The sequence below is a fragment of the Penicillium taxi genome (genome assembly GCF_028828555.1).
Source record: "Penicillium taxi strain IBT 34144 chromosome Unknown utg000003l_segment0_segment0, whole genome shotgun sequence".
NCBI classification, from domain to species: domain Eukaryota; kingdom Fungi; phylum Ascomycota; class Eurotiomycetes; order Eurotiales; family Aspergillaceae; genus Penicillium; species Penicillium taxi.
In genome coordinates this window covers 3,446,544-3,462,067 of record NW_026643205.1, presented here as the reverse complement: position 1 = coordinate 3,462,067, position 15,524 = coordinate 3,446,544, and the positions used below count along the sequence as shown (strand labels likewise).

General features: G+C 46.5%; 4 protein-coding genes across 4 annotated transcripts; all 4 read right to left on the bottom strand.

The window, feature by feature from the left end:
• Positions 1–164: 164 nt before the first annotated feature.
• On the bottom strand, positions 165–699 carry N7495_004724 (nuclear transport factor 2 family protein; the record flags this gene model as incomplete). Its single annotated transcript, XM_057207375.1, has 3 exons — positions 165–170; positions 231–463; positions 522–699. 3 exons carry the CDS (start codon positions 697–699, stop codon positions 165–167), a joined length of 417 nt encoding a protein of 138 aa, XP_057065055.1.
• Positions 700–3,010: 2,311 nt separating this feature from the next.
• Positions 3,011–4,093, bottom strand: N7495_004723 (sterol-4-alpha-carboxylate 3-dehydrogenase; the record flags this gene model as incomplete). The annotated part of the gene is made up of 1 exon (XM_057207374.1): positions 3,011–4,093. The coding sequence occupies one exon, from the start codon at positions 4,091–4,093 to the stop codon at positions 3,011–3,013; it is 1,083 nt and encodes a 360-aa protein (XP_057065054.1).
• A 2,031-nt stretch (positions 4,094–6,124) lies between these two features.
• N7495_004722 (transcriptional regulator SIN3) lies at positions 6,125–11,661 on the bottom strand (the record flags this gene model as incomplete). The annotated part of the gene is given in 8 exon segments (XM_057207373.1): positions 6,125–6,904; positions 6,959–9,052; positions 9,107–9,583; positions 9,792–10,467; positions 10,529–11,330; positions 11,432–11,462; positions 11,477–11,492; positions 11,561–11,661. 8 exon segments carry the CDS (start codon positions 11,659–11,661, stop codon positions 6,125–6,127), a joined length of 4,977 nt encoding a protein of 1,658 aa, XP_057065053.1.
• A 1,084-nt stretch (positions 11,662–12,745) lies between these two features.
• On the bottom strand, positions 12,746–14,499 carry N7495_004721 (protein phosphatase 2A regulatory subunit CDC55; the record flags this gene model as incomplete). The annotated part of the gene is made up of 6 exons (XM_057207372.1): positions 12,746–12,769; positions 12,834–13,393; positions 13,446–14,088; positions 14,144–14,241; positions 14,317–14,357; positions 14,456–14,499. The coding sequence occupies 6 exons, from the start codon at positions 14,497–14,499 to the stop codon at positions 12,746–12,748; spliced, it is 1,410 nt and encodes a 469-aa protein (XP_057065052.1).
• Between the last annotated feature and the right edge of the window lie 1,025 nt (positions 14,500–15,524).

Below are 15,524 nucleotides of genomic sequence, written 5' to 3'. Positions count from 1 at the left end.
CTGTATAGTTTCATAAGTAAGGCTTGATAGACAGAGCTTCATTCATAATTCTATCCAGAGTTGGCTATAGGAATAATTACGGCATACCTTGATATTTCTTTGGATCCAGATCCGCCGTCTGGGATCTTAGAAGTCCAATGCCAACTTTGGTAGATAGGCAAGATTTATCCCTGAGTCTGTTAGCTACTATCTGATAGAATAGCACCCGAGAGTTGTTCCCTAGAACTTACAAGTACAACGAAGACTGTGTATCTGTCAACCAAAACATCTTCATGCCCGCTCCTCTTGAAATGCATTATCGCAGCCCAAGTTGAGGTACTGGCTTGGTCATCCTTGGTCACACTGTCACAGCTTCCATGCAACATCACCTCATCTGCATCAGGACCGAATGGAAACACCGAGTCGATGGTATGATCGCGGGTCTTGATATCGGCCGAAGTCCCTGTTACGGCTTCAATAAGACCTAGGGCGTGTCTAAGTTAGTTAAATATTCTCAGCTCGATAGGCTTCAAAAGACTGACTGTCTCGTCCCTTGACAGTGAAAGGTCCCATAGTCATCTCGGCGTCCTCTGCAAAGTGAGCACCCCAAGTCTGCATATCTTTGCTGTCAAGGGCAGTATACAAAGTTTTGATGTGAGACTTTATAGCTGGGTTGAGGACGCTATCGTCGCTTTTGAAGTTCTTTTCACTGGGGGCCATAATGCTAAACGTGAATGTAGTCAGTTGTATTGACTTGTAGAAGGCGATTTCAAACTAAAATAGAGGATTCTGAGCGTAGATATGATCTCTGGATATGTGACTGGTTCCCTGCATGATACTTATCAAGGGCAATGCGGGGTGTCGTCAGATGAGATCGAAATGAAATGCTAGATGCGAGATCGAAATGTGATATCGAAATGTGATATCAGATGTGAGATCGAAACTCAAATAGTCACTAGGTATAATTTACCCTATTTTCACGAACACGTTCTAATATCTTTAGTTACAGTTACGGACTAGACTGTTCGCGGATTCTGAAGAATGTAAACATAAAACCAAGCACTTAGATCAGAACTACAGAACTACAGAACTACAGAACTACCGACCTGGCGACAGAAATAGATTCTTCTGCACAGCCGCGCTTTAACTGGAATGACAATGGAACCACCACCGTCATAGGTGCGATACTAGTGCATTTCTACAGTCCAGATTGTAATTTTCCGCTGATCAATGACATGTTAACTCTGACCTTGGGATCAGAAAACTTGTTGAGCTGAATCCCCATAGCATAACGGCTACATAATATGCCAAGTTCTTTCCAAATCCTTGTCGTTCCGTGAAATTCGATCGAATTTCAAGATTTACATCTTTTTAACTGCGATTTTAAAACATAAAACAGAATAAAATTGGCTGAAAAACTCAATCTGACTTATTATAGTATGATAATTCTTACCATATCCAGAACAGGTTATATGACGCCGAATAGTAGGATAACTGGAAGCAACCCTTGGAAGGATCAGCCATACCTAGGTAGCTTCCATACCAGCTTCTGTGTCAGATACATGTCGATCTCTTTACCACCACTCTCTTTAATAGTCACTTAGCGAATCTCTTCTTAACTTCCTAAACTAATTTTATAGGCAGTCTCCTTCTTGCTCAGTTCTTAATAACCACATCGATCATGCGAAAAGATATGATAAGCTGTTCGAATAGTCCGATCATAAAGCTTCTTTAATCTCTCTTTTTATAGGCGAAGAGTAAATCGAAGGAAGATGCTAGACCTGAATCGATAAAATATTTCGATTTTGCAATCTTTCTAGCGTCCAGAGAGAGTCGAGGTCACTTTCACTGCAACATAATAGTAGTTGTCTAGTAGTGGATCAAGAGTAGATATTCAAGCTAGATATTCAACTTTCCTATCATAGGACGCCACCTTTTCTCCACATAGAATATAGACGCTTTGAAACCACAAACCAGCCTACATCAATTGCCTATGAAGAAATTATATATACAGAGGCATATAAACAGAGAAAATATCATGTTTCTAGTATAGCTGGTCAAACTTAGGGGTAAGATAGCTACCATGACCATCTAATACCAGAAGACAATATTTCCCTTTTCTAGCTTATAAAAGAACTCTCCAACCATGAGTTATATTTATCCCTATCACGAACCCATGGTCATCAAAATTGAAGATATACTCTGAGTCGATACCATATTTTCGAATCGTTATTTCAACCAATTCCAACCATGAATTTACAATCCTAGGATCCTCCGTACCCTTTTCTAATCATACTTCCGAGAGAAACACGTTTTAAGACCTGGGCTGCGTTCAACAAACTATTATGGCCAGGTTTTGCCTACAGAAAAGGTGGCTGAAAACTGCGATCGGAGTAAATACTGGCCATATCTCTCAACATAGACAAGATGAAAGCTAGATTTCTTGAATTTATAGAGATGAGCCACTTCTCTATAGAATGTTTTTCAAGAAGAGTAAATTTCCAACCGGATGATTGACTCCTATGCTACTTATGTCCTGCTCAATACCTCATATTACCTTTGCATAATCATATATTATATGGTTAAGTGAGTAATAACTGCTTGATTCTAGTAGGATACCCATGTACAAGCGATTAGATTTCTCCAAAAAGATCATTAATAGCACTCGAAGCTGTCATTTATGGTTCTTTGGTATTGTGTTACAAGTGCAGAAACTCCTACGAGCTTTCTGATTCAATCCACGCACATATTACCTGTGTTACAGTCCTCCGTAAAGAGTAGCCAATAGGTGCGAACGCTGCGCAGCTATGACATGATATGTTTCTTCCCAGGATTTTGCTTGGATGGCACGTTTTATGTAGTGTGAAATGGCTAGCTTGATTATCTATCTACCTTTGTCATCAGCGAAAGTTTGAGAGAAATCAGTGGTTGTGAGGTGTGCATTATACGAATAATTATGTTGAAAGAATCCGCAAGGGAATGTCACTTAAGACAGAGATAAATATAAACCCAACTATAACTCTTAAAATCATCACCACTTTTCCTTATTATGATTCATATACCAATCCACACTTTCCTGGATTCCATCCCGCAATGATACAATCGGGTAATACCCCAGGACATTCTTCGCCTTGTTGATATTGAGCGTGCGCTGTATATATGCAGATATCACCCCGTCTCGAGCCATGTTGGATTGTTTACGGCCAAGAGAGAATAACGAAACACCCCACTCAGAGAAGAAGATAAGAGCGACTATTTGAGTGATTTTTCGAATATCCTTCTGCTGAACAGGCTTGCCCATAGCAGCAGAAACAGCTAAGGTGAAGTCCCAAAAATTCATGCGTTCACCATCAGTGATGTTGAAAATCTCCCCCTCGACGCGCTGGCCATCGGGCAAAGGTGCGTTTCCTGAGGCAAGCAGAAGGCGTTCGGCGGCGAGTAGGCACGCATGTGCGACATTCACGACATATACAAAGTCCCATAGGTTATTTTTTCCCATCTGAAAACGTGCCTTATTATTCTTGCACAATTCCACCAGGCGGCCCATGTATTCGGGGTTATCGGGTCCAAAGGTTGAGCAGGGTCGAAGGGCAACAGTCAACATTCCGCCTGTGCGGTTTGCGGCGAGAACTTCCTCCTCTGCAATTGCTGTTGAGTAGGTATATACGTTTTTTTGGTGCGGTGGTTTGAGGATCGGCATTGTCTCATCAGCCTCAATAAGATCAGACACGTTGTCGTGAACAACGGCCGACGATGATGTATAAACAAAGACTTTGACGCCTGCTCGTTGAGAGAGCTCCAGAATGTGGCGAGTGCCATCTATATTCACCCTTCGACAACGCTCATCGTTACGGATGATGCTTGTAGGACATACTAGGTGGAAGACGACGCGGGGCCGTGGTTGGAGCTGCTCAAATATTTCTTGGACGCGGGCCCTCCTGGAAACATCACAGTGGTAGTAAGAGACAGTGGGAAATTCTTGTTTTGTGATGTTGATATCAAGCACATAAATGGTGCATGTTGGCTCATATTCGAGGAGGCTGCGTATGATGTGGCTGCCATAAAAGCCACAGCCACCAGTGATCAGAACAGAATCGAACGACTTAGGCTTCATTGAGATCAAAATTAGGCGTTTGACTATGCGATTTCGGAAATTTATTAGAAGCAGGAGATGAAAATGGCTATCGCCTACGTGCGAGGCTTTACTATGATATCAATGAATGGATCTGCAGGTCGAGCTACCTTATATATAACTATTAAATGAGCGCTCCAGTGGGGGCTTACTCTACGGGTGTCTCCCCCAACTCCGGGGGCCATTGCCAAGGTGGAACTATGAAATATGAAAGGATTCAGACTTGCGAGCCTTGTCACTCGTACCCCCTAAATTGCTACCAGTACCCGACTTCCCAATTAGGAAGAGTCCAAACTTAAAGAACAACGATCAGAAAATGGCCCCATGACTGTATCGCTGTGATAAGAATTTTTAGGAATACTAGTTTTCCCCATATTGCGTTCTTGATGACTGATCTGTTGTTTTAACGGTCTTTCTTCCGGCCCCCACTCAATCGGTGAGTTTTTTATTTATTTATTTTTTTTTTCAGAAAGTTCTGCTGCCTAATCTTTTTCTCGGGTAGTAATCAGATGATGGCTGGCCCAGAAGGGATAGAGGCTGTAGTGTGTTTGCATGTGTTGGTTCTTCAGAACCCTTACAGCAGATGTATCACCTCTGCCGTCTACGAAAAAGCAAATCTGCAGTAGAGGACGAAAAAGCTTGGGAGCTATGATAAACTTGAAGTTGATCCTTTCTAATTAATGTTCCGGAGACTGAGCAGTCAAAGCTCCCTGATCAAAAGGGACCTGCAGTCTCAACGGCATGCTCAACAATTCCTCTACGATCCCAAAGATCATTTGGACGTGTGTATTAACTTATCTCTTGTTGCACCTGGAGGTTCTCCGAGGACATAAGCTTGAATAGCTAAGCCTTATTAGAATCGAATGATCTCAAAGTAATGCCGACTCTGGCGAGTTCATCACTTGAGCTATACCCCGCCATTACCTTCGAATTTAGACCCCACTTGGAGCCATCGTTGCACATCCTTTCATGATAGTCTGATCAGATGTGAGTGCCTGTCCTCGAAGCTTCACTCTTAAATCAGGGACATATATTTTCACTCTTATCATTGCGAGATCAAGCTTCACTCCGAATAAATCGTTAAAAGTGAAGGTGAGATATGAAATAAAATTTACATGCTGTAGCGGTTTGAAGCGTGTCGAGCCATCACGCTTAGTCTAGTTCTGCTAGTTTCGCTGGAATTAATCTCAAAAAGCAACGATATTGCAGTAACTGCAGGTGCCTGAAGATTCACCGGAAGAAGTCTCATTACTAGAGCTCTATGTAGGCGACTTCTGGTGTCATCTATGAGTTTGTCCCATTAGGCGTAATTTCACATATTCGCTGATCTGAAATTGAACTGATCAGATTTTTGACTACTCTCTTTTGAAATGGAGATGTTGGTTGTGTTGGCATTGGATTATCAAGAGCTTGATAGTTATCGGATTAATTCCGGGGCATTGATATGAAATAGTAAATCAAAAGTGAGAGTGGGGTTAAAAGTGAAGGTGAGAGTAAAAGTAAATACTTCAAATTATCATTCCGTACGGATCTCGTTCAGCCAGTTATATTTTCAAATTATTGAAAGAGAATGTCTCGATAGCTTTTGCAGGAACTTCGGGGTTTGATTCAGTAGGTCTGGCTCTCCTTTCCTCAAAGTCCTCTCCTGTTGGCGACAGACGGCATCTTGATCTTGGTCTCTGGCTTAGACCTCTGATTTTGAGCAAGTTGGGGAATTTGAGGAATTTGCGAAGGCTCAAGGTTGTAGGGTTGAATGAATTAAGAAAAGATGAGGAAGGTGTGTTGAGAAGCTCAGAAGTCATTCGAGCATTCACCTAAATATTGAACTAGACATTGAATCTATTGGGTCTATACATGGACTTGTTCTATGTATTTCGGAGTACGTTCAACAGGAGAAAGACTCAACATGGCATAGGATGTTGCTCAATACCTACATATGAATATGGCTAGAAATAAACACTCACACACACACACACACACACACCTATCCTATCACTGCAATCAAAAAGGTTCCTAGGAAATGTCATCTTCAGCCTGCTGCTCCTCAGCAGCAACGCCATTGTCAACATCGACATCCGCATCAACGTCAACATCATCGTCGACATCAGCCATTTCAGTATCATCCGCATTGTCGGCCTGTTCGGCCATTTCCGTATCAGCCTGTTCGACCTCCTCAGTCTGCTCGACTTCCTCAACCTGCTCAGTTTTCCCAGGACTAGCCTCCAACCCAGTTTCTTGAGGGAGGTCAAGCTGATTCTCAGAAAGTTCGCCGTTCAACCAAGAGCGCAGACGCTGATTCGACTCATCGACCTTTTCCTTGCTCATACCACCTGCCCAAATGGGGTTGTTGACGAACTTCTCGCGGAAGCGGTCGCGGCGCTTTTCGCGCAAAGAAACCTTCTTCTTGGCATGTTCCTCTTCCTGGGTCTTGATGGTTTCGACATCGGCATCCTTGGCAATTGTTGGGGCAGATGAGCGCCAAAACCAGTCGTGGGTTGAGGGTTGGTAGAGGATTGTGTAGTTGTTCGCGCAAATACGGATGACAAGACCATCGTGGTGCTGCAAGCTGCGGTAGTACCGCTCGTATTCTTCGTCCTCGTCTAACTTGCCAGGGAGGCTGCGCTTCAGAAATGGCATGCGCATTTGTGAGATGCGGACGCCCTCAGTTGGGTCGCGCATGGAGTATGCAGTCACGTAGTATGACCAACGGTCTTCGGAGCTGAGTTCTTCGTTGTCGAGAGTCGCATCCTCGGCGTTCATCATTTGCACGATGACCCGGTGGTCTGAAGGGAACTGCCTCGTCTGTTAGCTGGTGATATCTCTAGAGTTGGGATGTCGAATACGTACATATGTGATGCGGTAGATATCGCCATCCTTGCACAGTCGCTCTACTTGTTTGCGGTACTGGATCTCCTGGTGGTGGGTGGTTTCATCCTTCTCACGCTCCTTAAAAAACAGGTTCGCGATGTCGGAGCTGCGGTCACGCGAGTCTCCGGTGAAGATGGAGGCGACGAATTTGGTAATCGAGGAGAAAATTCGTTCCAAGTTGTACAGCAAATAACCACCCTGCATGTAGAAGCGACGCAGAGTCTCTTCCATGTGAACCTGGTCAATATCGCCGCGAATGACCTCCTCGCACATGCGCACAATTTGTTTGTAAAGGTTTGCCTGGGGGCTGATATCATAGAAGAAGTCGCTCGGGTATCGGTCCATGAGGTTAAGATCGTGGGCAGGTTTGTGCATAAGACCTCGGCGGACGTGCTCGTGTGCAGACTGTTCCAGATTTTTAATCTTCAGAAGACGCGAGTACAGAATCTCAAACGTTCGCAGAAAGCAAAGAATGTTGAGATTGGCGTACATGTGGTGCTCGGTCTTCCGGTACTTCTCGTTCAGAGTGTACTCGCTTTCAAGGTTGAAGTTACCCTGGCCAGGGTGTTCCATCCACTTGAGTAGTGCGACGTCGATGTTTTCTCCGGATTCCGAAACATTTGTAGTAACACCCGAGACTATATCAGGCGTATCCTGCTTGGGATCGTGAACTCCGTTTGTCGACTTCTCTTTGGGCTTCTCTGATCCAGCCTGGATAGCCTCGCGCAGGAGAGCCAGCTTCTGTAGATTCACTTCCGGTTTCCGACCCAAACCAGAATCATCTTCGGCAGCAAAGTTATCTTCAAGCTCTTCGACAGGAGTAGTTGCCCGAGCAAGCTCATCCATGTACTCGTGGAAAATATCGCGGTCAAGTCCGAAGAAAACAGGGATGAAATCCTTAACAAAGTTGATAAGGCGGGATGGCTCGGCGCCAAAACCAGAAGTGCTGCGGTCCATGTACATACACAAGAGATGTGTGGTGTCCAAGAGGACATCTGTGTCGTTCAAAACCATCTCAGCTTGGTAAGGAGATGTTTTCAAGCCAAGCTTGCGAGAGGTTTGAGATCTTTCCATTGCAGTCTGCATATCATGCTGAATGTTTTTGGCGACGAAAAGCTTCTTGTCAGACTGTCGAGTAGCAATAGCTTGATGATCAAGACTACGCCAGTATGATCTCTGCATCTGCTCGCGCCAGACCTTATCCCACTCACGCTGACAGGCCTTCCACTCCTCAAGCTTCTGTTTCAGGCGGAACAAGACAATTGGCAGAACGTGACAAGGACGCTCGAACATGTCGCGAATGATCTTCTCGCCACGTTGGCGATCGTACACCTTCTTAATGACTCGCTGGTAGATAGCCTCACTCTGACCACCGAGGCCAGGGGGCAACTTGAAGTTCGCTCGTTCAGCTTCGGACATGTGGAGAAATTGCTGGCAAATGGGCTCAATGAGCTGGATAGTGCGTGTGCAAGCCTCAATGTGATGATCATAATCATGGCGATCCTCTTCAATGCGGTGCAAGGCATCCTCAAACGTGTTTTTCCGGTGAGCGACGAAACCAGAGTCCTCTGATGCCCAGGTAGGGTGCGAGGCCCATTCATCATTCAGCACCTCAAAGCAAAGCTGGTCACGGCCACTACAAGGCTTCTGACGCTCACGCACGGGCAGCAGACGATAGCTAGGTCCCAGAGACCGGCAGTGCGCCAGATTGACCTGCTCCAGCTCTTCCATGGGCTTGGGATCGATGACCTTGTCCTCTGGCTCTTCCACATTCATAAACCGCTTGAACCAGCTCATGAGCTCCACATTTGATCCGATAAACGAATCAGCGCGCTTGACTAGGACGAATCGGTCAATCAAATCATTTGTGTACAGATTACACAGCTTCAAAAACTCATTGAAGGTCGAACGGTTTGCAATGAACTTTTTGACACGGTCGAAGAAAGCGATCTCTTCTTGGCTGGGAATAGTCATGACAGATGGTGGAATGGGTTCGGGGAGAGCCGGTATCAAGGTTGGGGAGACATTAGGCAAGTCGGCACCAGAAGGCTTGCCATGCTGAAATTTGGGTCGCTGCATTGAGATGTCAGTAAAACGAATGAAACTATAATAGGGAGGGTGACAAACCTTGTTAGCATGACCATATCCAATAGAGCCACGAACTTGGGAATCAGGCATTCTTGAGCCATCTCTCAGTGCATCAAGACCAGCGGGGCCCGATAGAGATGAGCCACCAACGCCTGGTCCACCCCGTCTCTTTTTGTTGTCCTTGCCCGAGTCCTGATGCTTGAAATTACCAAGAGGAGGCATATTCTGCATGTCACGGTTGGGTTTCTGGGAAAGAGGTCCGATGGGGTCTCCTCGAAGGCTGCTTAAGGGAATCTGCTCCTCAGCAAGACGAGCTTGTTGCTGTTGCTGTTGCTGCTTGGCGTGAGCAGCAGATTCAGGTAGGAATTGCTTGAAGTCTTCCAAAAGGTCTGGTGCTGTGTTGAAAAGCTGAGTCACCTGTGCGTAAACGTCTTGGATGGGCTTTGATTCGCGTTGGTACGTTTGAAGGATTTCAAGGAACTGCTTGTAAATCTCAGGTTGACTTGAGAAACGGTTCTGGGGGAAAAAACAGTCAGCAGGGACCCCATGATGTAGTCAAGTTTTACATTCGAAAAATTCCAAACTGGAGAAACTCGTAATTCCAAATTTCAAGGCGGGAGCCCTAAAAGGGAAACTTGAAAGTTGAAGTCGAAGTGAAGTGAAGTAAAGCGAATGATGACAAAAACACAAATGATGCAAACCAATTTTTTTTTCGAAAGCTTACCTTGATCTTATTGACATAGCTGATCGCATGGTTGAATTCGACTGGTCCACGCTTATTCAAATCAGCATGACCACCTTGAAGCATACCACCTACACCAGCCAAACTGTTCATCGGCTGAGTGAGGCCAGCGTTTGGACCAGCACCCGAAACTTGCATCAATGATGGCCGTCCCATGCCAGATGCAGCTGATACAGCGCCCTGCAGCTGAGCGACTCCGCGGGCGTCCTGTTGATGAGAGATGGGCGCAGAACCCTGAGGCTCTTGACCTTGGTAGCCATAGTGGTGTTCTTGAGGACCTTGCCCTTCTTGTTGATATAAACCGTGAGTCATCATACGTGAGCCTGGGGAGTACGATCCAGAATGGCCCTGTTGCTGGGCCTGCTGTTGTGACTGCTGCCAGCTAGATCGCGACTGCTCATAGTATTCGGGACGACCATGCGGCGCAAGACCACTCGACTGACCCAGATCACCAGACGCATCCAACGACCGTGGTGCGCGAGGCATGCTGAGGGTGTTAGTGCCGGATGGCGTCGTTACGCGAATCGCATCTGGATTGTCCTCGGTACCACACTCAATGCGATAACCTGGAGGAAGGAAGGTGTTAAAGCCTTGAATAAGCGCCGGATGACCGTTGAACAAGGTGGAGACCCGTTGAATTACGCCGGGGGTATCGATTCTAAGAAAATTGTCAGACCAAAGCCAATAAAAAGATGGCAAGGCTGAGTGCTCTCACTTACGCTTGACTCTTGAAATCCTTCATTATGTCCAGAAACCGGTTGTATACATCCGGCTGGTCCATGAATCGAACCTTGACTTGATCCAGATAGCTGAGCGCGTCCTGGAATAGTGTTAGGTGTGTGCCTGATGTGGTGAGCGGGAAGAGTTGACGCCTTACATTCAGAATAGGCTGCTGGCCTTGCGCGAGAGCTGCGACATTTCCGGGAATCTGAGGACCTCCAGTGTACCCCATAATAGGTGGTCCACCGGGGTGAATGTACGAGCGAGCTGCATCCTCGGCATGCTGGGGCATCTGCGCGCCGAACAGACTTGCCGGGCCAGCGGAAGACTGCACATTGCTTTGCTGGCCGTTAGTTGGATTCGGACCGAGATTTGACAGAAGGCCATTCGGGCCGTGAATGGAGTTCGCGATCTTGGAGGCGACTGGCTGGTGGAGGGGAATAGAGCCGGTGTGGCTCTGCACAGGGTTCTGATCACGTTGGCGATCTAGGTGCTGCCCTTCCATTTGTTCGCGCTCACGGCGCTCACGGCCGCGAGCCATTTCCTCGTTGCGCTGGCGCTGATGCTCGAGAATCATCTCCCGCTCTCGGGACTCGCGCTCGCGATCGCGGTTCAGAGGCTGAGGGGAGGGGTGCTGGATCGCCTGGCCAATTCCCGGCAGTGAATGGCCGGAGCTATGCGCAGGGCCAGTAGGGTGTTGTCCATAAGCTTGGGGTTGGTGCGGAGCGCCGTGGCTCTGGCTTAGTTCTGCCAGGCCCGGGAGGGAGTGCCCACCAGGTTGACCGTTGGCATGGTAAGGACCTGTGGGATAGCGCATACAAGTCAGTTCACGAGTTAAATAGTAAAGAGATGTAAGAATGTGGAGCTGAAGAAGATGTGTGTGGTGTGAGAAAATTGCTAACCTGAGGGAGGAGGAAGAACGGGCCCCGAAGGCTGCGAGTTTTGACCTTGCTGGGAGGTATTCTGACTACAGTACAGAAAGGTGAGATTAGCCTTTGATCTAATAACGCGATATTTGATGTCATCCATACCTGAAGGGGCCCATGGGCCGAGGTTGCTGGTTCAGTTGATCCATGCCAGGATGCTGCGGCCCTCCGGCAGAGGCGTGCCAGTTTTCATTTCCAGGGTTCATGATTGCAGCATTAGCTATGGATTATGGCAGAGGCGGATCCAAGTATAAGAATGAGGAAAGAGTTGCCTTCAAAGTCTGGAAAAGAGAGGGAAGACTACCGGAGTCAAGCCCCAGGGTAATGTTTCTCACTCTTGAGGGTTCGAAAGGCGCTCAGATCGCGTACATGTCAGAGCATGACTAGCGCTCTGAAGAATAAAAACAAGAAAGTACTCTGGGTCTCTGAAGAATCGAGGAAACTTAACAAAGCCAGCAATTAGGGAGGTACTGAGTGGAATTGTCGCGCGAGTGATCGCGGGCTTCTTCCAGCGAGTGGAGGCTTTACTGACCGCCTTCTACTAGTCCTGAAACGGTATGGCGGTATCTGCATCGGATCATTGTTGTTACTGTAAATTAGGGTAATATAATACAATAAATCCGAGATTACTCCGTAAATCTGGGTGAGGCTAGAGTATTTTTTGGTATTGTATGTATTGTGTGAGAGTACAATACCCTACCGCCTTCGTCATCGCTTGCAAAGACTTGCAAAAAAAACCCAGAGGCTGATGCCACTGCACACCAGCGTATTGCAGCGAAGGCAATTGTATACTCCGGTACGCGATGGAGCTTCAGGGATAAAAATTTCAGGTAGATTAATTGATGGATAATAGTTTCTCGAGGACTTGCACTAGCAAAGATCACTGATGCAACCCCCTTGAGAATAAAACCCTAATGACAACAAAAAACAATGTAGGCATAACATTCTCTATTAGGAAGCGCCTTCGCAACGCCTTCAAGGTACCTAGAAACATTTGAACCTGCGTACACAGTAATGTAGTTTGGGAAAGGGCATTGGGAGAGAGGTTGTGGAAGGGAGTAGAGAAAAAAAAAAGGCCGAAGCAGAAAAGCATGGCGGAAACGGGGGATGTGTAAGTTAAGTGTGAGGAATCTGAGGGGGATTTGCTGCAATGGCCATTATTTTTTTGCATTTTGGGTCGTGTTCTGATCCTCTCGCCATACTATGCCTTCCACTGGTGTCAATACCCACCTCGAGAGGTTGCGCCTGTCCATGGAAAAAGTGTACCTGTTGCTCCCCGGAATGATCCGTTTACAGAGCAGAGAAGACGAAAAGCTGTGAGCGTAAATTAGCTGTGGACATTGAAGGGGAGGGGGAATAGTCAGATGCGCTGACTTACATTGTTGGTGGCAGCAATGGCAATGCTGTCCTCGAAGGGGTGCCAACTCATATGAAGGATCTTCTTGTTGAAGTCGATTTGATCGGCATCGGTCTCCTTCTTCATGCGGCTACCCGGACCAGCAGGGCTTCCGGACCGTGAACCTGCCTTCTTTCCAGGCTTGTTCATGGGCGTGGGTACGCCAACCTTCTTCGCCTTGAAGGCTGACTTGTCTGCCTGTAGCACAATCTCCGTCTCCTTACTCTCCTCTGTTGGGTAGATCATGAAGTTGTTATTGTAGCTTCCAGTCATAACGTTCTCAGCATCACCTGAGAAGACAACCTCGAACTTGTCGAAGATGCTATCATTCTCATAGGTGTCGCAAAGACGAGGCCGGAGGTGTTCATGAATAGGGATAGTTTTGATGGGTTGGCGCTCCATGTTAACGTCCCAAATCTTTACAGTCAAGTAGTCCCGAGATACAATGTATCGGCCGTCATGTGAGAATCGCACATCGGAGATGGATGAAATAATCTCGGAGAAGAAAGAGCGAGAGGAGGCATCCTCTTCTTGTTCAAACACTTGAAGAAAGTTAGCAATCAAAAATCACGTACTAGGATCTTTGTAACATACATTTAGCGTGATCGTCGCAAAGAGCCCGCTGACGCATATCGGCAAGCTTGATGGTACCCTTGGAACTGGCGTACATGAACCAATTACAGCTAACCGGGTGGAATTCAGCGGCTGTGATAACCTCAGTGAGCTCCTCCATGTTAGCAGGCTTGATATCCACAATGTTGAAACTCTGGTCTTGAATATTGTGATTCCACAAGTTGACTCGGAGGTCGTCACTGGAGATGAAGGTTTCACCGTCGCTGTTCACGGAGATGCTATTAATGTGGTACGCATGGGCATTGGCAAAGGTGCGCCGGGGGACTGCTGCTACCACTGTATCATGATGTGTCAAACGAGGCAGCTTAAGCGCAGACGCGTCCTTGAAAGTTCCACGAGGAGCCCGCGGCAAGCCACCCATGGGAGCCGCCGGAGTCATCTCATTCGACAGATTGTTTTCAGCGACCACCTTCAATGACTTATCGAAAACCTTCCACAGCTTAATGGTTTTGTCATTTGTTGAAAGGAGGAAGTGTGATGCATTCTGTCGTCGACACCATTTTATCTTGTTGATCTTCTCTTCAATCTCTAAAGACTTGAGGTAGTCGAACTCCGGCTCATGCGACTGGAACTCGGTGTGGAATTTGTACTCGCAAGTTTTTTTCTAGCGGAAGGGCACGCATTAGCAACTCGCATCAGAAAGGACTGGACAAACTTACCGTTTCGTTTCGTTCAAACAAAACCACACGTCCTCCTTTGTCTCCCGTAGCCAAGTAATTACCAGTGTGGTCAAATTCAACGGTGGAGATAATATCCGCTGTTTATTGGAAAAAAAAAAGAGAGAGAAGTCAGTCAAGAGGCACCCAGATCAGTCGGTCACGAAAGCAATTACCTTCTGTGATATCTTCTACATCACCTTTATCGCCAAAACATCTAAAGACGGGTTAGACCATACTCCAAAATACACGAAAGAAGTCTCAAGACCGCAGACCGAAGAAGCGGTGGCGACACAGTCTGGAGGAAAAACTCACTGTGTGAACTTCCAGGTGGGTGATCCTGGGTCTCTGTCTACCATGGTTTCTTTCTAGGATTGTCTCTTGATCAAAAGATCTGGACAAAGGATGATGCAGGAGGTATGGGAAAAAAGCAGCTGCACGACGGCTCGGGGAGCTGTATTGTGGACGTTGCTTAAAAACTCGGATCGGAAAGATCTGGAATTTGCGACAAAGCGGAATGTGTCGGAAAAGAGGATCAGATCGCCAAAATCGCAAAGAAGATGTCGTGGAAATGGATGAGAACAATCGGGCGGTGACACTCGATCGGTGTGCGAGGGGCCTGAGACCGATGACGGGAGGGGATGGAGGGGGATGTAAAACCCGGTCGAATCGATAGGGCTTAAGAAGTCAACAAGAAAGGAACTCAGTTGAGTTGACTAAGTGATGGGGGGGTGATGGAGGTGGTGGGGGGAGGGGGTGGTTGGGTTGAGGTTTGGAGGAGGGGAGCAAACGACCCGATGGTGGAGGAAGAGGATGTTATTGAGTGGGACCCGCAAAGAGCTTGAATGCCGCAAGATGAAGAGTATAAGAAGGAACAGATATATTCTGGATTTTGATCTTTTTAATTATTTAATTAATGACAATAATATTCATCTTCTTCTTCCTCTATTTAAATTCCATCCTCCTTCCCTTTCCCTAATTGGTTCATTGAATATGTTGAACCCTGAGCTATACAATGAGGTTCGATGTTCTAGAGCAGTTCAACCACAGAGTTTTCTTTCCGTCTTGACTGAAAATGGACGAACCTGACATCAACACTACTCAGCGTCACATCTGAAATATCGACGAATTGATTCTCTTCTTCGGTTTCCTTGTTACCCGATTTAAGTTAATTTCCAGGACTTTTAAGGACTTTAAGGACTTTTGACCCAATGCATGCGTCCCGCCTCTGTCGTCATCAATATCGGAAATCAGGGACGACAATGCACGATATATTATCTGATACAATGCTTAGTTCCACTTAATTTCACTATAAACATCTATTCTCTCTTGCTACGACCGGGTACAAGTTCCATCCAATTTTTCACCTTCCCACATCATCGTA